Source organism: Lontra canadensis, unplaced genomic scaffold, assembly GCF_010015895.1.
Source record: "Lontra canadensis isolate GAN:19392208 unplaced genomic scaffold, GSC_riverotter_1.0 scaffold39, whole genome shotgun sequence".
NCBI lineage: Eukaryota > Metazoa > Chordata > Mammalia > Carnivora > Mustelidae > Lontra > Lontra canadensis.
In genome coordinates this window covers 6,351,741-6,378,278 of record NW_022631033.1, presented here as the reverse complement: position 1 = coordinate 6,378,278, position 26,538 = coordinate 6,351,741, and the positions used below count along the sequence as shown (strand labels likewise).

Below are 26,538 nucleotides of genomic sequence, written 5' to 3'. Positions count from 1 at the left end.
GGGGATAACTCCTGTGAGAAATTCAGGGGGGATGAAGCAGGATCCCATAAGGAAAAGCTGCAGGACGTCTGGCAGATTCTTGTATTAGCAGAATCGCTGGGTTCCTGAGCCCCATTGGGCTCAGGTCTTGGCTGGGTACTGACTGCCCAGAAAGACAAGGCCTTGGCTTGGAAGGATGAGGCCAGGATGCTGACCATTGGTGGTTGAAGGCTGTCAGCTAACTGTGCTCATTACAGCAGAACGGAAGGTTGTCAAGTGCGATCCTAGAGGTACCATGCCACAGTCGCCACACAACTGTTTCTTCTTTTAAACAGCTTTAAGGATGTATTATGCACCATAAAATTGCCCCAGGGAAAGTGTGCCATTCAACAATCTCAGTCAGTGCATGTGGTTGTGTAACAAAAATCCTGACCCAGTTTCAGAACATCACCCCAAAATGTTAGTGGTCTCTTCCCACTCCTACCCCCAGTACAGAAACATTCATGTGTCTTTCTGCCTTTATGGTTTTGACTTCGCTAGCATTTTTATCCAGATAGCATCATATACCATGTAATATTTTGAGTCTGGCTTCTTTCACTTGTTGTGTGTCTTTGGGGATGATCTGTGTTGTGGCATGCTGTCTTTTACATGTATGTACACATTTTGCATATCCATTTTTCAATGATGGATTGTCTCCAGTTTGGGGCTGTTGTGAATAATGTTGCTGTGAACATTTGTGTACAATTCCTGGTGTAGACACATTTTCATTTCTCTAAGAGTGAAGTTGCTGGGTCATATGGTAATGTATGTTTAATTTTCTTTCTTTCTTTTTTTCTGTAGGTTTAATTTTTAAAAGAAACTGCCAAACAGGTTTCAAAGGGACTGTACCATTTTTGTAGTCACACCAGCAGTATATGAGGGTTCTAGTTTCTCCACATATTGGTGTTGCCACAATTCTTAGTTATAGCCATTCCAGAGGGCATGTGGGTATCTCATTGTGCTTTTAGCTTGTTTCTCCAATGACTAATAATGTTGAGCCCCTTTTTGTGTTTATAATCATTTCTGTATGTTCTTGTGTGAAATGTCTTTTTCCATTTTTTATCTTCTTAATGAATAGTTCTTTACACAGTCTAGATAAAACTGCTTTATTAGATATATGGGTTTGCATTTTCTTCTAGTCTGTGGCTTGTCTTTTCATTTTCTTATGGTTTCTTCTGAAGAACACACACACACACACACACACACAAAAGGAAGTTTGAGGCCTGATTCATTTGTGAATTGTGCCTTTAGTATCTATTTCATATCTAAGACATCTTTGCCTAACCTAATCTGAGAAAGATTTCCTGCTGTGGTTTCTTCTAGATATTTTATAATGTCAGTTTTATGAACATCAGTGGTTCTCAGATGAGAATTTTGCTCTCTGGAGACCATTTGGATTGTCAGAACTGGGTGGGGTGTATTATTAGTGTCTAGTAGCTAGAGACCAGTGATGGTGTTACATGTACTACAATGCATGGGACAGCTCCCCAACAGCAAAGAATGATCTCATCCAGGATGTCAGTGGTGCTGAGGTTGGCAAGCCCTGACCTGGGTTTCTGGTCCATTTTGAGTTAATTTTTGTGTATGGTATGAGGTAAGGATCTACACATATTTTCTTTTGTTTTTGCATGTGAAGGATATAAGTGTATTTTTTTCTTCTTGTTTTTCTTTTTCCATGACATTTGTTGTAAGGAATATCCTACTGCATTGCACAGCCTGGCACCTTTGTTGAAATTCAACTGACCATAAATATTAAGATTTATACTTAGATTCTCTATTTTGTTCCCTTGATCTACATCCCATTTTTGTGCCAACACCACACTTCTTGGCTGCTATAATTTTATAGTACATTTTGAAATCCAGCAGAGTAAATCTTCCAACATAGCTTTTTCTAAAAAACTGTTTTGTCTACTAGGGTTTCTTTGCATTTTCATATCAATTTTTAGCATCAGATTTTCAAACGCAACAAAAAAAGCCACCTGGGATTTTGATGATTATATTTAATCCATAGATGAATTTGAGGAGAACTGACATCAATATTGAGTCTTCTAATCCAAAAATTTGGCATATTTTGACGTTTTTCTCAGCAGTGATAGGTTTCAGTATACATGTATTACATTTCCTGAATTTTTTTCCTATTGAATTTATTTTTAGTTGCTATAGTAAATGGAATTGTATTCTTAATTCCATTTTTGAATTATGTATTGCAGTGCACAGAAACACAATTCAGTTTTGTATATTGATTGTAAATCTTGCTTACCTTGCTCATTTATTCCATATTATCTTTGATGCCTTCTTATTTTCTACATGTAGTAGTAACCTTTGAGAATAGTTTTACTTCATTTCCAATCTACATGCCTTAATTCCTTTTTCTTGATGCCTTCTCTAGGTGTAATCAGCAGTACAATCTCACAAAGAAATGCTGAGAGCCACATACCTTTCAAAATTAAAATATAGAGAGCTCTGAGATACTTCTTAGCTCTGTGTTTCAGGTAAGGGATTACCAACCTGTAGCAACTAACTTCTAGGATTATTAGGGGATTGCATGAGGTATACATATGCTTGGTGTATACAATGCTTAGTGTATACAAAGTATACAATGCTTAGTGTAATTCCTGGCCCAAATTAGCATCCTCCTAAAATGTTACTTTTTAGAAAGAATCTCAACCAGTCACTGGCAGGCCAGCATTAGGAATCAGAACTTGACACTGACGATGCAGGCCTGGGTGGTCATCTGTGGCTGATGGGGTAGGGGACAGTCCCTAACATGTCGGCACAATTTTCATCAGCCTCCTGGGAATCTTTGGTGTTGTAGGAGCTCTGCCAAGTACCTGAGCTTCAAGGTGTGGATATCGCAAAACAGGGTTTATAACGTGGAAGGAGGGGGCAGAGGCCTGCTGAGTTGTACAGAGGCTCTTGGGGCTCGAGTAATAGTAGGGGATTGTCTGGGGGCATCTAATATTAAAACTAAGAGGAAACCCTTATTTCCCTGCACATTGTTATCTCCTTCTTCAAAGGTTTATTGTAGAAGCTGTTACGCAAATTTGTTGAAGGACTTGAAATTTATTAAGGTTGGAATAACAGCAGAGATGAAGAACAGGTAACATGGGGAGGGAATGGTACCAGGAGGAAGTCTTCGTGGAACCTTCAGCCTTGTGAGGACTTAGCATTTCTCTCCTTTAGAAGGTGACCAGTTAATGTGTATGTGATTCAGCCTACTGCCAATTTCCTCTAAGGAACGGCAAGCATTGTGTAGCCAGTGGAGGCCATGATCTCTCATTGGTAATTCTCTCCTCACCATAAACTAACCCAGAGAAGCAGGCTCTTCTAGTGGCATTAATTACTGCAAAGCTCCCACACCTGTCTTTATTAGTTACTTTGAGAAGAATCTCAAGTAGGTAAAAAGTAACCCTAATAACTGATTGATAACCTTCGTGTCTAGGATATGAAATGTCAGTGAAGATCTTTGAGTCCAAAGATCTTTGAGTCCAACCAGGAAACTTAAGGTGTTCTTTGATCTCATAATAAAACAACTTAAAGGAATTCCCACTCTTTATTTAACAGTATGGTGCTTCTATGACCAAGGTTCTGTGACCTTTTAATCATGATCATCATTAAAATACTAAGATTGGCATTACATAGAAAAGGCCCAAATAGAGCTGGTCAATGCTTCTTTAGAGCACAAACTCAGTCATTAGAAAGGCAAACGGAGGAGGTTCTTTATATAAAAACCACAAGGCACACATGTGATGATATAAAAAGGCATCGCTTCTATGTCCATTCCTTCTCTGAGTGTTTGCTTATGTCAGTGTCCAGAGACAACTTTGTGAGCTAATGGCAGCAGCCCCTGGTGTTGACTGGTGGCTCCGTCATTGCGGCAACAGGTAGTTGTCAAAGGCACAGACCTTGTGCTGAGTGACTGAATCTAGAGAAAGAGAAAAGCGGGTTAGCATTTACAACGGCCAACCATACAGCAGAATAGCAACCTTTTTATTTATGCAAGGTCCTATTTTAAAATCTTACGTGGCTTAGAGCTGCCCTGTCTGTACGTCCACATAGCACATGTAGCTACTTGAAGTAAAATAATTCAGTTCCTGTCACACCAGCACATTTTAAGGGCTCAGCAGGCACATATTCCTATAGATACTGGACATATAGGGTGTTGCCATCATGGCAAGATACTACGTTAGGGTGGGAAGTTTGCCAGTCTGTGGTATGAAAGACCAGAATTCTAATCTCTGCTAGCTACAGAAAATACTCTCGGGTACAAGGCAAAGTCTGTATAACTATGTAAGTTGTCCATACAGCACAACACATTCTAGGCCGTGTAGCTAGCCTATCTACCTAGCTGAGTACTTCATGCAGAGTACGGAGTTTGTAAGCAGTTTCTACAGCTCAGGTCTTTATCTTTCTGTTGAAGAAGCTGGACTAGTGAGCTCTAAAGTCCTGTCAGTCTGAAGGCCTGTCATTTCATCAAAGTCACAAGAAGTCCCCTGGTCCAGGATGAGCTACAGACGCAGGAGAACGTACTGCTCCCAGCCCTGGTTGTAGGAGGATGAGAGAGGAACGCAGTGGGTTGGCAACACTGACGGAATTGCAAATTAAGTCACAATTAACTTAATAATTACTATTATGGGATGTCCACAGGGATGGACAAATTATATTGAAGGATCTTAAGATGCCACGACAAGCGGTAGCAGAGAGAAAGTAAAAAATAGGTTTGTTCTGTGAATACAGGAAGACAGTGGAAGACAAAATGGCACATCTTAGTTGTAGGTCCCGAGAGTGTCCCAGAATTTGGTCGTGACCTGCCCAGGACAAATGAACCTCCCCACAAAAGGTCTGAACCAGTGAGCTGAATTTCAGAGGGGAGGGGCACTAACACTTGTTTTATATATTATATACATGATATAACATTAAAATTAATATTCTGACACAGCTTTTACAATCATTAGTAGCACTAAGCACAACCATTTACTTCTCTGCACAATGCAGTGAAGTGACAGCATCATGATTGACATTTTAGTGTTAGTCCTTTATTCGTGGTACGTGTTGTACATATTTTCTCTCTGTCATTCACCTTTTGACTTTTCTTATGCAAAGAAGTCTTTATATTTGCATTCAGATTATGTAAATCCCTTACTGCATCTGGACTTTGAACCATAGGTAGAAAGTTTTCCCTTTACCCTGTTTTAAAGCAATTCACTCTTATTTCCTTCCAGGTGGTAAAACTCTGTGGATTCAATTTTTACACCTAAGATTTCTGACAGGATGTCATTTTTGAAAGCCAGAAAAGATTGCAAAAAAGATGGCAATCTTGTCTACTTAATCAAAAATCAAATATAACACAATGCCAAATATTTCTTTTTAAAAAAAGGTGACAAACTTATAAAAAAATAACACACTTATTCTGGTGTTTACATGAAAGAAAAAATACGTAGCAAGACAATTTTGAAGAAAAGGAATAGTGAGAATCTGATACACTAGATACCAAAACACACTATAAAATTACAGTAGTAAAACTGTATGTAATTCGCACAGAACCAGATAAATGGGTCAACGGGAGAGTCTGGAAATGTGTCCTTGCATATATGGGAAATTAACGGAGTCAAAGGGCATTCAAAATCGGTGCCAAATGGGCAAGTTACAAACAGATGGTACAATCCCTTCACATCACACAATAAATAAATTACAGATGAATAAACTATAAACAAGAAAAGAAATGTAAGTATTCATAGAGATAGGAGACTAGTCCTAAAGCTCAGGGGCTAGAGACAACCTTCCTAAGTGAAACCCAAATTCACATGCCTTGGGAAAACGGAATTTGAATCCACAGAGATTAATAATTAAATATTCAAACCTCTGTAACACAGAATACACAATAAACAGAATTAAAGATGGGGCAGTTGAGAGAATTTTACACTTAGAACCCAAGATTAGGGACCGTATTTTAGAAGGATTCTGTAGAACAGTGTGAAAAAGAAAAACAGCCTAATTTCAAAATAAGCCAGGGACAAGGACAGGCCATCCATGAAACCTGGATGCCCTCTCTAAGACAGTGCTACGCATCTGTAACTTAGTAGTTAGGGAACAACACATTAAGTAACATGATCTACTCTTCCAATTCATCAGGTCACCAAATAATGAAAATATGGGTCATGTCCGATACTGGTGACAGGGACATCCATATGCCGTAAAATACTCGCACAACCGAGTGTGTCAAGACTGAAAGTACACATTGGCCGGGGCACCGCGCAGCCACAGAGACCAATCTGCTTCACAGAAATTCTCACGCCTGGGATCGCGCTCGAATAATCGTAGCTCAAAAGGATCTCTTAATATTAAATTCAAATTGTTCCAGCTAGATCCTACAAAGTCCATAATAGCAGAAACCGTGGAAATCACCTCAAACATCCAGCCATGAGCGCATGGCGTAATCACACTCCCGCCAAGGGCTCAGAACGAGGTGGCTATTTCTGTGTTAAAATGGAAGCTCTCCTAGACAAACAAAAACTCAAGGAGTATGTGAGCCTCTGTCTCTCAGAAAACCCTCGAACAATACATTGGTTTATATACGTTTATTTCTACATAACTATGTTTTTGAAAAATTAAAACCACTCTTCCATCTTTATGGTAGTTGAAGGGAGGGTTGTTAAGGTTTGGGGACTTTATGTATTTCTCTGTTTGAGTTCTTTGACCTGAAATCAAATGTCACTCCACATGTCCATGCGGGCATCCGTCCATTCATTCATTCATTCGCTGGTGGATAAGAGAGGTTGACTGGAGAAGAGGCAAGTTTTTAAGTTAGATAAAACAGAATCCTAAATGTGACTTCACAACTTAGTCTGTGGCTGACCCCCACTTGGTGTGGTGGGCTCTATGCTGGCACCACATAAGGAATTATCCCATGGGATCGGGAGAAACCGTATGGAGGTACGTGTAGTGTTGGGCCTGTGCTGAGCAAACCCGGGAGTCAGAAGAGCTCCTGACCGCAGAGTGGAGGCTGGCAGCCAGGACGTCCATGTCCAGGGAGCCCCTCATGTCTCCAGGTCCTCAAATATGTAAACACACACATGAAAACCGACTTCCATCCAAGTTCATTTGTCATCTGAGGATAGCCACATTCCCCAAATTCCAATGTCACATCATACGAATAATCCGCAAGCACCCCATAAAATGGGACCAATAGGACAGATGGCAGAGGAATGCCAGTCCTGCCCAGTGGAAAGAGAGAAAAACGGTACACAAGTAGCTCCCGTGAAATTTAAACTGGAAAAAAAAAAGAGTTTGTCTTATTTTAACAAGGTTAGTTAGCAGGTCTTGGCGCACATTTACACACAAATTACTTTACTGGCTGTACTTCTGTGTGGTCTGAGGATTAGGATAGTGAAGGAACGTGCTATTTTTTTTTTTTTAAAGATTTTATTTATTTATTTGACAGAGATCACAAGTAGGCAGAAAGGCAGGCAGAGAGAGAGGAGGAAGCAGGATCCCCACTGAGCAGAGAGCCCGATGCGGGGCTCGATACCAGGACCCTGAGATCATGACCTGACCCGAAGGCAGAGGCTTTAACCCACTGAGCTACCCAGGCACCCCACGTGCTATTTTTTTGATAGTGTGGTGGGCAAGTCCGTTTATTGAACTGACACTCCCATTGCCGGTAGCTAATGGCATTGTGTGTGGAGAGAGCTAGAACTCTCAGGACCCCACTGGGAGCTTTATCTTAGCTTATCACAAGCAGCGGACAACTCCAGGGCTGAAACAGGAGCAGCCACGCAGCCAGACACTGGGCTATGGGGTCGGCTCTCCCGCTCTGTAGGATAGGAGTCACCCGGCCTCCGGGAACACGTAGGACAGGGTCTTGACACTGAAGGCACCCTTAGCAGTGGGGCCCAGCCGGTCACAAATGATCCTAAAGTCCTTTCTCTGAACGAGCCTGCCACTGCCCTTCCCGGAATTGTCATCTGTGGATCTCATGTCCCTCTGGAATCACACGGAACCAGACTTCCCGCCCTCTTCCGCATGGCAGTCCTGCAGGCTCGGTGCTGGATGCTGAGTGAGCCCCTGTTCCTTCAGGCCTTTGACGGATCCTGATCTCTGGGAACATCCACGTTCTCTCCGATGCTCAAATTCAAGTCTGGGAGTTGTCCTCGACTCCTCTGGCCTGGTATACCACGTGCTGTCTATCAGCAAGGCCAGCCGGCTCTAGAATTTCTATTAGAAGTCTGGCAGCTTCACACCACCCCCACTGTCACCCCCTGGTCGTGACCACCCACCATCATTTATCACTGGGACCAGGGCAAGGGTCTAAAACTGCTCTCTCTGCTTCTGCTTAAAGATATGTATTCTCCCATTTAAAATCCGTTGGTGGCTTCCATTTATAGTCAGAACAAAAACTAAAGGTGTCACCATGGTCCAAAAGGGCCTTGAGTGGTCCCGCCTCTGGCCACTTCACCAGCTTCATTTCTCATCACCTTTTCCTCTCGCGGGGTTTCGGACACTCCAGTGTCTCTGCTGCTTCTCTACATTGGTCCTAGCTGTTCCCTTAGCCTAAAAGGCCAGTCCCTTAGACCGACAGGAGCCCACGCTTGTGTTCCTCATTGAGGTCTCAGCTAGAATACAGCTCTTCTGCAAGGAGCCAACCTCTCTGTCCCTGTAACGACCCACGCCCTGTTTTCTTCGTAGCACTGATCACCAATAGGATTTCAAAAACACTTTATTGTCTGTCTTCATTAGAATCTAAGTCCCACAGGGGCAAGCCCCGTATCTGCCTTGTCAATTCCTATTCCAGTAATGCCCACATGATGCTGGGGGCTCAAGACGGAACCTGAATGAATGAGTGAATGACCTGACATCATGTGTATTTGAAGGAAACTGCTCAGTCTAAAATAATGGAGAGTTTTTCCATCTGCTCTGACACTAGGCTGGACACATTCATATATTGAAAACTTTTCCAAGAGCACGCCAAGAATGGGGGCTGTTGTCACAGACAAGATAGTCTGCTAGCTTATTCCTAGTATACTAACGGTCACCTCTCATCCAAGAAATGTGAGGGAAATGATATTATTGGGGGATAGCCTTAAATTCACTAGTTTTTCTATTGTTTTATATTCATTTACTATAGGATATAGGAATGCTCATGATTTTACCAAGTGAATCTAATAGACTAATCTTGCTGAAGCAGTTTTAACTGTTTCTTAATTGTCCCAGATTGTTCTATGTAAGCAGCTGTATTATACGCAAATATGAGGATTTGTCTCTTTATAATTCTTACATTTCCTTTGTGTGTCCCATCTTATCCCTTTGGTTAGGAACTCTCGATTTCTATTAAAAGAGTAAGAATAGTCATATGCGTTTTGTACTTGCTTAAACCTCAAACTAAGGTTTTCATTACTAAATAAAAGATATACTGTAGGTTTTCTATAGATACGTTACCACATTAAGTTCTCTTTTATTCCTAATGAAGAGTCTTTATCATGACCAGATACTGGAATTTTCTTTTTAACATCTGAGAAAATTAGTGGATCAGAAAAAAAAAAAAGATTTAATGACATCTATCTTTACATTCTTGGGCTAAACTCTACTTGATTGCATGTTTCTTAACACATCGCTAAATTTAATTTGCAAAATATTTTATCGTGGAATTCTATATCCATATAAATTTAAGTAGTATTCGTTCAAGATCATGCTAGCCTTATAAAATGAGGTGAATAGCTTCCCTCTTTAGTTTTCTCTGCAGTAATTTGTAATGTTTGGTCTTACCTGTCCTAGACAGTTTTAACAGTATCTTGAAAATATTTTCTGTAGTAATACAAACATGACACACAATTTACCATGTTAACCACTTTTAAGTGTATCAGTTAAGAACATTCACGATGCTATGTGACCATTACCACTACTCATTTCCAGAACTGTCTCAAAATCCCAAATACAATCTCCACAGTCATTAATCACTCAGCAGTGTAATTCCCACCTCCTCCTAGACCCTGGCAACCTGTATCCGCTCTGTCTCTATGGACTGGTCTGTTCTAGGTAATCATGTAAGTGGAATCATATAATATTCACCCTTTTGTGGCTGGCTAATTTCACTTAACATGTTTTTAGTGTTTATTCACTTTGTAGCATGTATCAGAGCATCTTTCCTTTTTACGGTTGAATGATACACCGTTATGCGTATAGACCACGTTTTGTTCTGCCGATGGACGCCTGAGTCGCTTCCACATTCTGGCTGTTGTAAACAGTGCTGTTATGAACACACGTATGCAAATATTTGTTCAATTCTTTGAGGTATATAAGTGCAAGTAAAATCGCCGGGTCACAGGGTAGTTCTGTTTAATTTTTTGAGGAACAACCGTACTGTCTCCTACCCTGGCTTCTCTAATATCCTCAACAGGGCTTGTTTTTCTGTCTTTATGGTGCCATCCTTACGGGTCTCAAGTGGTACCTGATGGTGATTTTAATCTGCATTTTCCTAATGATTTGATGATGAACATATTTTCACATGCTTATTGGCCATTTCTGTATCTCCTCTGAAGAAATGTCTAGTCAAGTCTCGGGCCCGTTTTTAATCAGGTCTGTTGTTGTTGAGCTGTATGAATTCTTTCTATTTTTTAGAGATCGACCCTTATTTTAGCAAACATTCTCTCTCATTCCATCACAGGCCGGCTTTTCACTCAGTTGATTATGTCCCATGATGCATGGAAGGTTGTCTTTTTGTTGTTCTTGTTTTGATTTGTTACCTATTTTTGTGTTTGTTGGCTACTTTGCAGCTTTTAAAAGCAGTTTCTACCTTTTTTCCTGCACGTATTATTCGAGATGAGTGAGCAAGTCAGTTTCTTTGGTATTTCCCAAGCAGGTGAGAACAAATAAGGGCTGCATTCCAGGAGAGGAAACCGAGATGGTGGGGCACAAGTAGGAGTCACACAACTTCCCGACTGCCCTGAACATGGCTTGGCTTGATTGGCCTTTGTCCTGATGGCTAAACCTTTGGTTGCTCTGCACCGCTCCCACAGACTTGGTTTAGACGGTCAGCTCTGTCTGGGGGCTTTCTGGTCTTTCTGTGGGGAAGACGGAAGCCTGGATCTTTTCAGTCTACCACTTTGCGGACGTCACTCCGGGCAGGTGTCTTTTTTTGACGGAGGGTGAGAGGCGTACGTTTATCATCCAGTTTTTTAAATGGTTGAAATTGTTCAGATTTTCTATGTCTTGAGTTTATTCTGGTAATATTTTTTCTTGAAATTGTCCATCTTATTTTCAAAATGGCTGGTATGAATTTATTCAGCGTGCTCTCTTGATTTCTAAATATCCTTACTGTCCCTGTAGTAGCAGCCCCAGTTCAGTTCATAGAATGTTCACGGGAACCTTTTCTCTTCCTCTTGATACTGCTAGGATTTTTGACTACTGATGGTTTTTTTCCCCCCAAAGAACTCTTTCATCTCTCAAAAACCTTTTTTTGTCTTTTGTTAATATTTGATACATTTTTATTATTCATTTCCTCCGACATTCTTCTGTATTTATTGCTATGTATCCATTCATCCTCAAGTACCAAAATTTAAGAAAAAGTGAATAAAAAAATAAGATCTTCATCCACGTATTTTTTCTCCTCCTGCCAACTGGGAACCACTTCTTGTCACTTCCCGCAGAGGCCGGATCCTTCAGCTTCAGTGTCCGCACGCACTACATGAGCGCCTCTGTTAGTGGCTGCGCAGAGATGCCCCTTACTGGGAGTGGCATTAAAATCTTATTTTTTACAAAGGAAGAGTCTGAACGGAGAAACGGGTGCCTAGGAACGCTGGATCTTTAATTCACCAAGCGGCTCTGGCAGAGAAATTCAGATCCCTTCATTTGATAAAGGCACAGGTCTCTACTGTGATCTCAGAACTCGTTTCCCACAGTGTTCCTTCGCTGCGGTGGGTGTTCATAAAGCAGCCCACCCTGGGAGGCTTGAACAATAGGAATTATGATCTCACAGCCCCGGGAGGCCAGGAGCCCAAGAACAAGGTGCCAGCAGATCTGGTTTGTCCTGAGGCCTCTCTCCATGGCTTGCAGAGGCTGTCTTCTCTGTCCTCACTTGGCCTTCCCTCTGTGCACACATTGATGGTGTCTCTTGTGTTCTCACGAGGATACCAGTCCAAGATCAGGGATCCCCCACAATGATACTGTTTAATCACCTCTTGAGGGGCCATGACCTCCAAACACAGTCACATGCCAAGGTCCTGGGGTCAGCACGTCAGCATTCAGATCTGGGGGGCACAATTCAGTCCATAACAAAAGGCCCATCGCTTTCGGTTCTGTGGCGCTCAGTACTAACTGCCTAACGTGCAACACTGAAAAACTCCCTGTACTTCACAGACACACGAAAACCTCTTGTAAAGAGTGTTACTACACTAGGTCTGGAAGCAAAGAGCCTAAGCTGCTGGCCATGTCCCACGCAGGGGCTGAGCTCTGGGATTTCTTTATGGCCATTAACCCCCAGACCCCAAGGCAGGGCTGGAGTTCCCACTCGAGCACGCACCTCTGCACAGGGGAGCACCCACAAACCTGTGCCCAAGACAGTCCTGTGAGCCTGTCAAAACCAGAATGCCCAGCGTGGACGCCACGGGGCCAATGGGACTTCCCAAACCCAGGACGGCATTTCTGGTGGTGGATATAAAATGTCGCCGTGGTCACACTATTTCCCGTTCTGAGTTGAATACGCAGCTGACTGTCATCTTCTACTTTGCTTTTTGTTTTTAAGTGAGGCTTGAAAACTGCCCTGGCTTGTAAGGTATAGGAGAGGGTCTTTTATTTTCCACTTTGCTTGTCAAGATGCTTCTTAATTTCTGTATCGCCGACGAGGCTCACATCTGGTAACTGAAGGTCAGTTGGCATAAATATAACAGAGAAGCTGAGTGAGACAGGTTAGGAAAGTTCAAAGGTCACCATCTAGGACCACTAGTTGACCAGTGAATACAATTAAGGGGAAATCTACTTTCTGAGCACACGCTTCCCCTTATTTCTCCAAGTTAATGCTTCCTATTTCAGCAGCTGGCAGTTAATTTAAAAAAAAAAGGTGTGTGTATGTATATGTATATATATATGTGTGTGTGTGTGTGTGTATTTTTAAGTCATATTTATATTTTTAAAACTTAAACACATGAGATGTCAAAATTACAGAATTCCACCTGTTTTATTCCCATTCATTTCTATCCTGGTAGGTGTCATCCATTTGAGAGCAACTCAAAACATAAATAATTCATCGTGGCATCTGTGATTGCGTCTGAAGAATCTGCCGTCACTTTCTGACTAGTTGCTGAGCTCCCGGGGGAGGATGGTGTCAGGCAGTATCCTGAGGAGGGGACAGGCTGGGGGCAGACCTGCCCCAGGTTCTTCCCTTTCTCCTCCTCAGCACATGGACTCACTGCCTGTGACTTGTTCCTTCTATGCAGTAAACATGTGGACGGAAAGGATCTCAGGGAACCCTGACATCATCTGTTTAATCATCCCAAGGGCAGAGGCCCCCTGAGCGGCCTTGCTTTCACAAAATGCCATACTGGAGAGCATTTTTCTAGGCCCAGTTGTGTGGTCAGCCATCCAGGGAAACACTGATCTAGGCTAGCCTGCAAAAGCCTAGCCACATGCTATCAGAGATCTTTTTCCTGAAAACATTGACATGGGGAGACAGTCAAATCAAATGCTTTTTATAAGTTATAAGGAAATCATGCAGAGGCTAATTTTTTCCCCCCTTTGGCAACGCTGTGGAGCACATTACATTACGTTCCCACAATAGCATAAAATGTATGTCTTATCACTTGAACATAGCCCAGACAATAAAAGGGCGCCCAAGACTGGAAATATGTCTTCTGTGAAAGGCCAGACCAGCCGTCAGTGATAACACCAATGTGGGGGATGGAGAGAGTGAAAAGACAGGGCTACAGCACAAAAATTTGCAGACTGGTGACAAATGCTCTGGGGTCTTGGGGCTCCCGACTTCTCTCCAACCCCTCCCTGAAGACACCAGTCGAGTCACTGGGGACTCTCTCCTCTCACTGTCTTGGTGTGTTAGATGGGAATTCTGTTCGAGGGTGTGCTGGGGAAAGTGAAATTACTGGAACTTGCTTCCACTCCAATGTCAGGTAAAGGTGACATTTTGTTTCCTGGTGCCGGGAATTTGGTTTTTGTTTTCCTGTTTATTTTCATACATATTCAAGTGCCCACAAGTATTTTCTCTCTCAAAAATCCCCATTTCTCCTTCTGGTGCAATGATTCATCGAGAAATCTTGGCCTAAGTATACTGCTGTTTCAGGGAAAATGGACTCTGGGGAATGAATTGGGAACATAATCATGACCGTTCCAATGGCCTCGTTATAAGGCAACCCAGCATGAAGGAGACTCTCCACGGAGCAGATGAGTAAGACATGGCTTAAATTTCACACGGTGAGCCCTGTTTGAGATTTCATAAATTCACACCATTCTAGGCCAGCAATGCCAGGCAGCAGCCAGGAGGGTCAGCTGGCTGCATGCTCCTTGTCACCCCGACCAGTGTCCCCCAAAGAAAGAGCTGGAGGTTAGCAGAAAGTCGTATGCTGGAAGAATCATTTAAGAGTTTTGTGGGTTTTCTCTTTTAATATAAATGTTGGGTCAGATGGTGAAGGGATAAAAAAGCTTATCTGAAGGAATAAAGTGAGAGGATGTTGGAGGTCTTGGAAAGAGAATTTTTCTTTTTTTTTTTTTTGTTAGTGGTGATCATCTTTCTTTCTGCCAAAAAACAAACAAAAAAAAAACTTCTCAGAGGTTTCTAATGTCTAAAAAAAAAATCTGCTTGTCCATGCCCTGTGACTTCATTGTATCTGCATAAACAAAGATCCCATAAAACATAGGAATAAATATAAAGGTACTAAAAAAAAAAAAAAAACCTTGGAAACTTTTATTTTGGGAAGCAAATGACAAATCTGAGACTGGATACAACAAGCTACTTTTTAAGACTTTTAAATACTTGATTCAAACTACTCTTAAGTCTCAGGGTGACTTAACTCTTACACGCTGATCTTCTAGTTGGAACAAATTTAGAGTATCGCTTTTCATAATTTGTCACAAAATAACTAAATAACTTTCTTTCAAATCGATGCCTTAACATGGTTTTAATTTTAATTTACAAGGGATTTGATTCCAAATTTTAATTACACAACATTTTGGGAATAAAATATTGTCTAGACATGCTCCCTGTGGAAGCTCAAGGAAAGGAGAAGTCTTCAGAAGAGAAAATGTTGCTGTGTCAGTGGATACGGTCACCCAGGATCATGGACTGTGCCCACTGTGGCTGTGAGGTACCACCGCGGGAAGTCAGCAGGGCGGGGGTGATCACCCTGTGTAACAGAGGAGTTCATCGGGTGCGGAGAGAAGAGGTGGTTTGCCTCTGCCCCCGCTCGGAGAGCAAGCCAGTGGCACAGCCCTGATGGGAAAGTACGTGCAATGCTCAGGACCATGTGTTTTGTGGGTCCATGCATAGATGCAGAGACATATAAATGAAATCTCCATTACTGGCACAAAGTTGGAGCTATTATATTGTCACTCGATTCAAAAAGAAAAGAGTATAAACTCATAAACATGTGAAAAATGCATGTTGTAATACCCAAGTCACCAGAGGCACCCTGGTGCGGACAGGGGCAGCGGCCAGAGAGTCGGGGGACTCACCTAAGGGGTGAGGATTTCACCACGCCGAGAGCCAAGGATTCCAGAACACACAATACCCGGAAGTTGCCAAGGGCACACGCAGATGGTGTAATCAATGACAAATCAGAAACAGGACATGAATTATGGGAGAGGAAAGAAACCCGGGCCTGCAGCCCCAGCTCTGAAACCCAGAGAATTCCACAGGGCGTTGTGAAAGTTAAGCCCTGGGGTCAAGCAGGTAGAGATTTGCCTCCTAAAAACCCCCTCGCAGGACAGCGGAGTGGCAAAACAACGGGAGGAACTGGGCCGGCGGCTGCACTGTGCATGATCTACGCACAAAAGCCTCAGGCAGCAGGAAGGGGCGACAGAGTTCCCCAACCTGGAAATAATAATCATGCGGGCCCAGACGCTGGCCCCGTGCACGGTACACAGTTTGCAGATGCTGTGAAGATTAGTTGTTGATATGCACTGTTGATATCAATCGTGTGCACAGTTCCGTTAGCCGAATGAGACATTTTTTATAAAGCACAATTCTGGTTTCCAGTTGGTGTCATTTTGATACATGTGCTTTTCTTAAAAAAAAAAAAAAAAAAAAAAACCTGTTTCAGAACATAGGATGTTTTGAAGGTTATATTCTTGGCATTTAGAAAAGAGTAAACAGCCTCTTGGCTTTTGGACTGTAGCTAAAATCATAGATTTTTTTAATTTGTTTCCAGGCAGAAGATAAATTACTTTGCACCAGAGAGTAAAAAATTACTCTTGATGGCCATACTTTTAAAATATATCAAAGGGTGACCATCAGTCATTTAAAAGATATTCGTCAAATGTCTGTTTGGTACATGCAAGCAGCTTGGACACAGTATCTACTTATCTGTTACGGTATTGTCAAGAAGGGGTGAGAGACGCCAGAAGTTTGGGACTTAGAGACAAGGGGAGGCAAACAGGAGGAAGGCTCTGAACAGGGAAGCGGGAGGGAGAGAATACGCTTCTCGAATCTCTGGGAGCCAGGTAGAGCTCTCGGCTGCAGGTGCTGACACGGAAGAAGAAAAGGTTTCAGAAGAACCCGATTTGGATTCCAGCCTCCAGGCTGCAAGAGAGGAAGTCCTAGTTTAAGCCCGCCGTCTGCGGGACGTGTAAGGACAGCCCTGGCAAACTATCACCTTCACGAAGCACAGGCCAAGAAGGTGTATCCCAAAGCAGGTCCCCAAGTGCGTCCGCCACGTCCAGCACTATCACCGCACGCGTGCCGCCTGCATTCCCCGCCAGCTGTCCTCGCTGCCTGTGGATCCCACGTCGCAGTCTCGCTTAGCCTGCTCCTCCCGGGGACCCCCACAGCTCGCCCAGGCCTGGGGTCACAGACAAGCGCACCTCACCACACGGTCCGCCTCCTGGAAAGCAGAGCCCAGCTCGTGCCAGCGCTTGCCCATCACGTGAAGCGTCTGGCATTCTCCGTGCCGCCATCAATGCTAGTTTGTACATGAGTTCATGTCCGATTGTTTTTTTTTTTTATATGTAGCTTCTCGCACGGAAGAGTGCCTTTCTGACACACGGACAGCTGAGTGTCAGGAGCAGTGCACACAAGACAGCGGTGGGAGACCAGGGGGCGGGTCCTGGCGGCTGGGCGCGGGCCCCCAGCCCCGGAAACAGCGAGCCAGGCACCCGGGAGAGAGCCTCCGAGCGGGGGGGGGGGGGGGGGGGGGGGGGCGGGGGGGGGGGCCCCAAGGTCTGGGGCAGCTGTGGCTACGCTGGCTCTTCACACTAGCTAGGGAGGTGAAGTAGGTAGCGTCTAACAGGGTTTCCTCTGTCCTTGCAAACTGTACCTTGGCTGACAGTCAAAAGGAGGAGGGTCTGGGTTGGCTTGTGACTGAGAGTGATTACAGGATTCTGTTAAGGCAGATGTGTGGATGCAAAGTGTCCATCCCACAGCCCCAAGGCTACATCGCCAGGGGTGTGGGCATCACGGTTCCCCCCAGAAAAATCTGCTTCTGTGGCCAGGACCCCAGAACAGTGGCTCTAAAGGGGACAGCAGCAGCTACGACAAGCAGAGGGCACCTTCCCCATCCATCCCTGGGCGCAGGGTCCTACCTAGGATCCATGTTTCTGACAGATACGTGGCGGTCGCCTTCCTCTTTCCTTGGGAGGGTCCGATGAAGATGCTGGCCTGGCGTGGGATTCGCGTGATCTGACCCCCACACAGGAGGACCAGTTCCCGCAGCTTGGCTCTGGGGGGATCGCTGGCCGGGGTGATGAACATCACAGGCTGATCGGCAAACAGGGCTCCCTGGTACCGACCCACAGAGAGAACACGCTCCAGGCGGCACAGCTGTGGGGCAGAGATGGAGGATCAGCAAGGCACGGCATCATTGCATTACGGAGGATAGGTCACTGGGAAGTTCACTTCCTTTACAGGAAGAAGACTAGACCGAGGTAAGGCTGCACATTCTCAGATGAGCTCTGAATTCTGAAGATTCCGAGGAGATCATAACATTTAATGATAGTGACAGACCACGAGCAGATAAAATTGACCTTTGGCAAAACTACAAACAAATTTATAGTCTCCCCTCCCCCCAAAAGGTTAGGCTTTTGAAGTATTACAAATTCTAAACCAAAACAGTGAAAAGGAGTCAACCGTTCAGTTGAGTGAGGCGGACAGCTTCGGCATCCTTAAATCCTAGTCAAGCTGCGTGGATGAGTGTGGAAGAGAACACGGGAGTGTTGGGAAGGCAGTCGGCCCGCCCGGACCAGTGAGGTGCTTCAGGGCTCCCGGCAGTACGGACGGTCCCAAGAGGGTCCCAGGCCCCGAGAGCGGCCTGCCTCCAGCCCCCTGGTGGAGATGGCCAAAGGGAGAATGCAGTGACATCTAGCAGAGCTCCTAGAGCTCTTCCCGACCCCTGAGGTGGTAGGGGGTGGGGTGGGAAGTGTGCAGAGGTTGCTTTCAGTGAGTCATCGTGGAAACGGTGATGAGGAGTATCAGAGATGGTGGGAAACATTTCAGAAACGGGGATGTTAAATTGTTCTCCTTTTTGTTCTGATAAAGTTGTGGTTGGCGGGCTGACCCAAGGGGCGGTGGGAAGGCCTGCTTATTCTAAACAAACATTTCACTAACTACAGATTAGCAAGGACTTCTTTTCAAGTGTGAATACCCTCTGGGAGATGTCGAGGGTGAACTGGCATCCACAGTTTGAGTATTTTAATCCGCTTATTTCCCTGAGGATGGAACTGAACATTTGAGAGAAGTGGGCTCAGAGAAACTAAGGATTTTGACGGGAGATACGTGGGAAGAGAGATCAAGGGGTGCCCCCTCAGGAGAGTGTTGTCCTCCCCCGTCTGCAGAAGGGGAGGCAGACGGGGGAGGACGACCAGCCCCACAGCATGAAGAGGGGCTTGCTCAGGAGGTGAGAGGGCAGCGAATAATACCTCCCTCCATCTACCTCTCTGATAAAGTTGAATGAATTCTTCCACTAGGTTTTCATACTCAGAAAACAAGCTCATGATGAAAAACTGTGTGCCAACATTAACAGAACCAACAATACACTTAAAGATGGCCATGGAATTCTCTTCACTCATCACCAGTTTTGAATTATGCAATGTAAGACATCGCATTTAAGCACCTTCATCTGGCCAGGTAAGTGAAATGAAAATTGTGCAAATGACAATGAAAGCAACAGTCCTACTCATGGGTTAACTTTGTTTAATGCTTCCAGTAATTTCTAATATTCCTCTGAGGTAGGGGGTAGAAAGGGTCTCATTTAATTTCGCAGATGAAGACGCAGAGGTGGAAGCCTGCCAAGATATCTGCTTTGGCTAACATGGTGAGTTGGGCTGCAAGAAAAAAAACACGATCCCTCAACTTGGCGAGTCACTGTAACTAGAGATCAAGAAAGAATCTTTCTAACGTTGATATTATCCTGCATTTAAAAAACTAGTTATAAAAGTAGTTGATTATTGAAACGATACAGAAGGGTATAAGGTAAAATGTATTTTCCTACGTTACATACTTCTGTATGTTATTCAGATCCATTCTTCTCTTTTCCTCCTCAGTGGCGGGGCACAGTCTCTTTTGGGGGGGGCAGTACTAACCTCTGCAGATCCATGTGTTCAAGATAGGGGCCCCTTCCCAGCCCAAGGTAAGACTCAGGATTGGTCCAAGCAAATCATGGCGATCTCATTTCCCTTGCAAAGGACTGGGTTAAGCATGGGCTAGACTTGATCATGGCCAGTGGGATCTGGGAATAAGTCCACTGAGGGCAGTCTTTCCTCAACATAAACTAATGCATAAGCAACATTACCTCTTATTAGCTGGACTCCATTATGTTGACAATAGGACAGCTGGAGTTACTGAAGCCACATGAGGCCATAAACCATGCTGAAAATGGCCAAGTGGGAAGGCCTAGATCACCTTTCTAAGTCACTGGATTGACCAAGCCAGGAATTTTCTTCCTCTTCCTCCTCCTCTTTTTTTTGGGGGGGGTGGTTCTTTCTATGTCTAGTGGGAGTGCGGGGATTTCTTTCATTTCTTTAAGCTACTTATTTGTTGAGATTTGTGCTTCCAGAAGCCTGAAGCAGCCAGATGCTGCCGTCCTCAGACCCTGCCCCCTACCAGAGGTAATCCCCGGTAAGTGATGGCTGTGTTTTTCTAAACTCCGTACAGTGTTCACACACAAAAACATTCAGGATACAGTTTTTCTTAAAAACAAACACAAAAATAGGATCAAGGCTATATCTTGGTATGTGCATAAGCAATAAATCAAACCCATATTTAACCCAAGAGGAAAGGACATACGTAAGCCTTTCAAACGGTTAGAATGTGACCTGAGTAGCCGACCACTTTGAGTCTCCATTCCCCTCCCACGTTTACTGAGTGCTTACTGTCTACCGGGCACGTGCAAGATGCTGGGGAAGCAGAGAGGATTAAGACATGGTCCCTGACCTCGGTGTAAAGCACGTAATATGAAAGTCAACAAATGAAAATACTTCCTTTTATTTATTTATTCAGCTTGAAATTAAAGGAGACAAAGAATTACAAAGGTCTTATTCTTTACTCAAAATAATTGAGACTACGTGCATGCTGACTTTCTAATCCTAAGTAAAACAATTTCTGGGAAAGCTTAATCAAGATTTAGATTACCTAAAATTAAAAATTAATTTAGGAATTTGTCCTAAGAATACACTCTTCAATGTATATAAGGACATGCACGGACTGGAGTTCATTGCCATAGAAACGATAATTGGCAAGTTCTAATCATATTACGACTATGGTAGGACCATAGCACGATTCTCATTACTGAGCCTCAGCTATATGTGCATTCTCTAAGGGAAGGTCTCCAGAACGAGATCCTTCCCCAGTACTGCCCGAGGACAGACGGCCCCTGTTACTCAGCCTCGGGGCCCCGGCACTTTCATATCATCGGTCCCCAGGGCTCTGTCAACACGAGTTCCAGCACAGCCTCACCCTAGAGACCACATTCTGTCTCTGAAGGCACAGGTCATACACAGGCTTTGCTGCTGGCAGTGCCTCTGCCTTCAGAACCCTGACCGTGGCTGGTCAGCTTCACTCTCTAGCCCAGAGCACTGCCGTGCCCCCACTGGTGCATGCGGAGATGCCAGATGACGCCCTCTGACCACGCCACCGTACCCTGAGAGCCTTACAGCTTATCATCATGGCCTTCTGATTCCATTTCAAACTTGTCAACACACGTTCACTCCAATGCCATCAGCTGCGGGAATGGGTCTGGGTGGCAGTGGGCACTAACAGAAGCGGGGAGGGCACAGACTCCCTGCACGGTGATCCCGGGAGCTGCCCCTGTCCTTACAGACAGCCTCAGAGATAACCGGGTTTATCAATATTGACCTAGAAATCTCTTGCTAAATGTGGTTAAAAGATTTTTGTTTTTTTAAATCATAACTCCTCTAGTTCATCTTATTTAAATCAGATGCTTGTTTCCAAGGGGAACTAACACGTGGATAGATCGGGAACATGGAGAGGAACCTAAAAATGAGCCGAACAGCTGCCTTGCCCCGGGCGTGGGCCCCCCCCCCCCCCACCAGACGGGATTCAGCTCACGCCCACAGCCAGGACTCGCGGGCACTGCCTGCGGATCGCTACAGTTTGCAGGCTCAGAGCAGGCTAATCTAGAAGCGCGCAGTCGGGAAAGGTGACCACAGTCTAAACAGTACAGTTGTCCAAGGCGGCACTAAATGTTACCTACAGAGCCCAGGGTGTCAGCTGAAAAATGATGGATGAAAAGGGGATTAAGTGAAGGTAACAGACTCCTCTAGACTTACTTATCGTCCACCACGAGCAGGGCATGTCAGGAGTCTGGGTGAATTTGGGGTAGAGTTCAGAAGAGTTCCCACTTTTCTCTATGGTGATGTAAAATGAGTGCATAAATATACGTGTGGGGGGGCTGTAAGACAAGGAGAGGGCTGACGGATGGCAGAAATCTCTGTCTGCCGGGAGATCCGCATTTGAACCCTTGGCTGTAGAGGATAGGGACGACTACGGAAGGGTCTCAGCAAAATGAAGATTTTAGCCGGGCTTCATAAAATGTCGCCTTTGCATTTGTCTTCCTCAAACAAGCAATACTGATTTAATAGCTCAGAACCTTCTCATCTATTCACAGGGCAGTCAGTCAAGGCAGACCGTACCGCTGACACAGCTAAGCAGAGCAGAATCCACCCCCGCCGGACCTGCCTCGAGCTTCGATGACTCCCAGATATTTAGCCCTGACCAAGATGTCGACCCCATGGTGTAGAGGGTATGGGCGGCTCATTTACTCCAGACGTGGGGGTCCGATTTCATTTAGTGAATTTGCCTTTCCCTCCAGGTACAGCTCACCTGGAAGACGATTCTGAACCATTGCACGTTTCCATAGGTACCGACAAGCCGCCTACGGAGGATGAGGTACAAGCCCACCCTCAGGAGATTCTCACAGCAAACTGCTCGACATCAGAAGCACCAGAAGTCAGGGAGGTGGGCTGCTTCCTGGTGACGCACCAGTACCTTATAGTGTTGGCTTTGAATAGAGGGTTTCAGACCCCAGAGTCTTTCCCTAACTCCATGTCATCTCTGTTCCTCACGGGATGGATAAAACACCTATCCCCACACTGTGCCCAACAAATGAAACAAGGCCAGGCCTCTTGAGATGTGATGTCTTCATTTCTTTCCATTCCCCGTGCTTAGCGTGGTTATACAAATCTATATGTGTTAACACTCACAGAACTGGACATTAAATAAGTCAAAATACAAAAAAACTTTTTTCGCCTTACATTTATCTACACTTCCGTTTTTCTTTGAGGCAAAAGTTAAGGGTTTCTTCTTCTGTGAAGCCATTTCTGAAGAACAAGCCTCTAAAATCTTACCAACCCACAGCCAGGTCTGCTCACGTGGGACTCAGCGCGGACCACTGGCTAACAGCTCACACGGGAGCTAACCGAGCGGAGCGGAGAGGGGGCTACCAATCACAGCAGTAAACGTGTGCCTTCATAGCTGTTGCCAGCAGCCGGAAGGCCTGGGAGATCACAGTGACCATGGCTCACACTGGACAGACAGGGACACTGAGGCCTGGAAGACAACATCCTTATCTGACATCCAAGATCCTGGCAAAGCTTTCCTGCACTTCCTAAGATGCAAAATCCTCTTACCACTGGCCATCACCGCTCAGCTTGGGATGGACCAGAAGAACCCACACCTCCTTCTGTCCCCTCACTAACACGTTGATTCATTCATCTGAGTCTCAGGCTAAGTTCTAAAGCCTTGAAAATCTAAGGACATAATGTTTGCTTCCTCAGAACTTTCTAGAAAGTCCAGTTTAATAACTAACACGTACGTTAAGTCATGAGGTGAGAACCTGGGAAGAATTCAGAGGTAGCTTTTGGCTTGGAAAGTGAGTAGAAAGATGTTTGCTCTGAGGAAAGCACACGGAGGGGCACTTCAGGTCATTGGGGTCCGAAAGATCATAGTCCAGGGGGACTGCAGGTAACAGGTAAGGGACGAGGGAACAGGCAGGTGATCACAATAACAAAAACTGACCATTCAAAGCATTTACGTGCCACGGCAATGAGGCTGAATAAGCGGGGGCCAGCCGAACCCGGGCTATACAGTCTCTGCCGAGTTAATGGGGAGCCATGGAGCCCACAATATGGAGGGATGGAGGCAGCAACAGGCAGGCCCAAAGGAAGGACGTGCAGTGACTTCAACAAGCACTGAGGCAGGACGGGGCGTGGGGAGTGGGAAGGGAAGTGACCTGACCGGGCTGAATGGGTCCAATGTATCAGAGGTAAAATGAACTGGTCGTCACTGGTACTGGAGAGAATAAACAAGGTCTGTCTGTGGTCCTGGAAAATTCAATAAAAACCCATAAAACTATTGTGTTTAATTTTTACAGGATTTAGGCAAATGTAAAAATTGTTACAACAAAGTCTTCTAATGAGGACACAGGGACTCCTGAAACTGCATGAACCCCGTCAATTTTCAATGAAAGCCCGTCCTCGCTGCTCTCCGCAGCCTCCAGTCCCTGCTCTCCCTCTGTAACTGGCCACAGCTTCGAGTCCTGCCTGGTCAGGTAGCCTGGCCCCTCACCCCCCTGTGTCTGCCCTTCTCGTGTCCCGATCGTGACACCTCAGCTCACTCTCCTTCCCATCTTAACTTCTGGAAAGTTAGTAAGACACATAAGTGATCCTTTGAACACCCTGTATGGTCCCAAGTGCCTGCACCCCCCTTTCCTGATGGGCTTGTCCTGTACTCACCTGAGGCTCTCACGCCTGGTACCAGAGTCACACCCAGCAATGCCCTCTCTCCTCCAAAGCTTACAGCCCAGGGCTGGTCGTTTCTATGACTGTGATTCCTCCATCCTTCTCTCTGTTGAGACAGCCTGGTCCCAGTCAACCACCAGCTCACTCCCCCCACCGCACCCCACTGCCCACCCAAGAGCAGGAGGGGACACTCTGCTAGTTCCCCGAGGCACGGCTGCACCTGTTACTGTAGACAAACTGTCCTTTTATGGGCAAAGCCATGTGTCCGCTAGAAACCAGCCCCATTGATTCTCCCTTCCTCCCCATTTTGTCTCTAGCTCAGACCTTCTTCCAGAATCCCAGGCCAAGGTGTGGTCTCAGCCACTCACCTGGATCTCTAACAGACCTCACAGACACAAACCAGCCTCTCTTCCTCCCTCAACCTCCTCCTGCAGTCCTATTTCTGGCTGTTCCATCCTTCCAGGCACCTAGGCCCAAGACACAGAGGTAAGCTTCTCCTTCAAAACACATGTAGATGAGGACCATTCCCCACCGTTCTGAGCTCCAGCCCAACTGAGGCCAACGCTGCTCATCTGGGTTAACGCCTCTGAGCGGGTGTCACCCCTTCGAGCTCTTCTCAACAGAGTGAGAATTTTAAAAACCTAAGTCAGGTCATGTCTCTTCTCTGCTCAAAACACTGGTGCCTCATTTCATTCATTCAACAGAAGAGCTGAAACCCTTGAATTAGGCACCATGACAATTGCTTCCCACTTACCTCTTAGCACCTTCCTCCTAGTTCACTCCCCCTTTCCTTCTCTGCTGTTCCCGAACATACCAGAGTACTGGTGCCTCAGGGCCTTTGCACCAACTTTCCCCTCTGCCTGGGACGTTATTCCTTCAAATGTCCACTGGGCTACTTCCCTCACTTCTCTCGAGTCTTTACTTAGCTGTCAGCATTTCCATGTGGCGTCCTCCACCAACCCCACCCAAAATCCCAATGCCTTTTCTTTCTCTTGCCACATTTTATGGGCTTCTAAGATAACATATGATTTATTCTACACTTGTCACGCTAGAACCCAAGGGAGACATATCCCTGACACCTAGAACAATGCCTGGCACAGAGCAGGTGCTCAGTTGTACTTGCTGATCAGGGAATTGGTTAAGCGACTATGGGGACGTGTGTCTGGGAGCCTGATTTCAGGACAGCTTCTACTCTAGCTACCGCCCTCCCCAGGGGGATATCAGAGCAACACTGCTGTTGGATTTCCTGAAAAGGGCAGAGAGCAGGGTGGGCAGGCCCCCTGGGTGAAAGTTCCATGGGGTAGCAGGGCCATCAGCTAAGGCAATGCACAGACGGATGACCACGCACATCAAATCTGGGGGGGGACAAAAGCGCAGAGGAGGTGGAGATGGGAGGAGGTCAGCCGCGGCAGGAGCGAGCACCTGTGTCCGTAGCAGACTAGGGAGGAAAGGGCAGATGGCAGGTCGCCTGGGGGAGCTGGCGGAGGGGGCCGGGGCGCAGGTGAGCATCTCAGGACACGACGCTGGGACGCCGGGCACTGCAGAGCACGCACCAGAGAAGACAGGTGTGGCACTGGAAGAGCAGGGCATGGGTAGGGTGTCAATCACCAGGATCACAGAGGGGGTGGGAGAAGGGGTGGTGCTCTCTATGGGAGACTCTGAAGGCAAGAAGGTAAGAGCTGCTGAGGGCAGCAGGCGGAGGACGAGAAAGCAGGGGCGCCAGAGAAACTCCCACCAGGATGGCAGGACTGCTGATGCCACGGAGCACTGGGCCAGCTGCTGGGAGGGCGGGGCTGCAAGCCCGGCAGTAGCCAGACCCGCACTCGTCTGTCGGTCGCTGGCACTCAGAGCTGCCGCAGCAGGTGTCCCATGCTCTCGACTGGTGTCTTCCTGGGACTCACGGCAGAGCCCAGTCCCTGCATCAAGACTAATTTCCCTCTGGTCTCACATGGTTCCCCCACTCTGTAATGCATCTGCTTGTCGTACTACTGACACCTTCCAAACCCTTACCAGTAAGTAGGCACCTCCCAGGGAAGGTCAGGGCATGCACGGCTCAGGGAGAAGCACAGCTGTAGTGAACTCCGAACACTGCTCTCCTTTAGAGCGAACCCCAGC

The 26,538-nt window shown here is 45.6% G+C and overlaps 1 protein-coding gene across 1 annotated transcript in view; it reads right to left on the bottom strand.

Annotated features, from left to right (window-relative positions):
* Nucleotides 1-3,557: 3,557 nt before the first annotated feature.
* MCPH1 (microcephalin 1) overlaps nt 3,558-26,538 on the bottom strand; it is a 239,038-nt gene continuing 216,057 nt past the window's right edge. Inside the window, exons 13-14 of the mRNA XM_032869818.1 lie at nt 17,755-17,992; nt 3,558-3,943 (exon numbers count right to left, since the gene is read on the bottom strand). Of these exons, the coding sequence (XP_032725709.1) occupies nt 3,888-3,943; nt 17,755-17,992 (294 nt within the window). The 3' untranslated portion in view covers nt 3,558-3,887. The remainder of the gene's footprint in view (nt 3,944-17,754; nt 17,993-26,538) is intronic.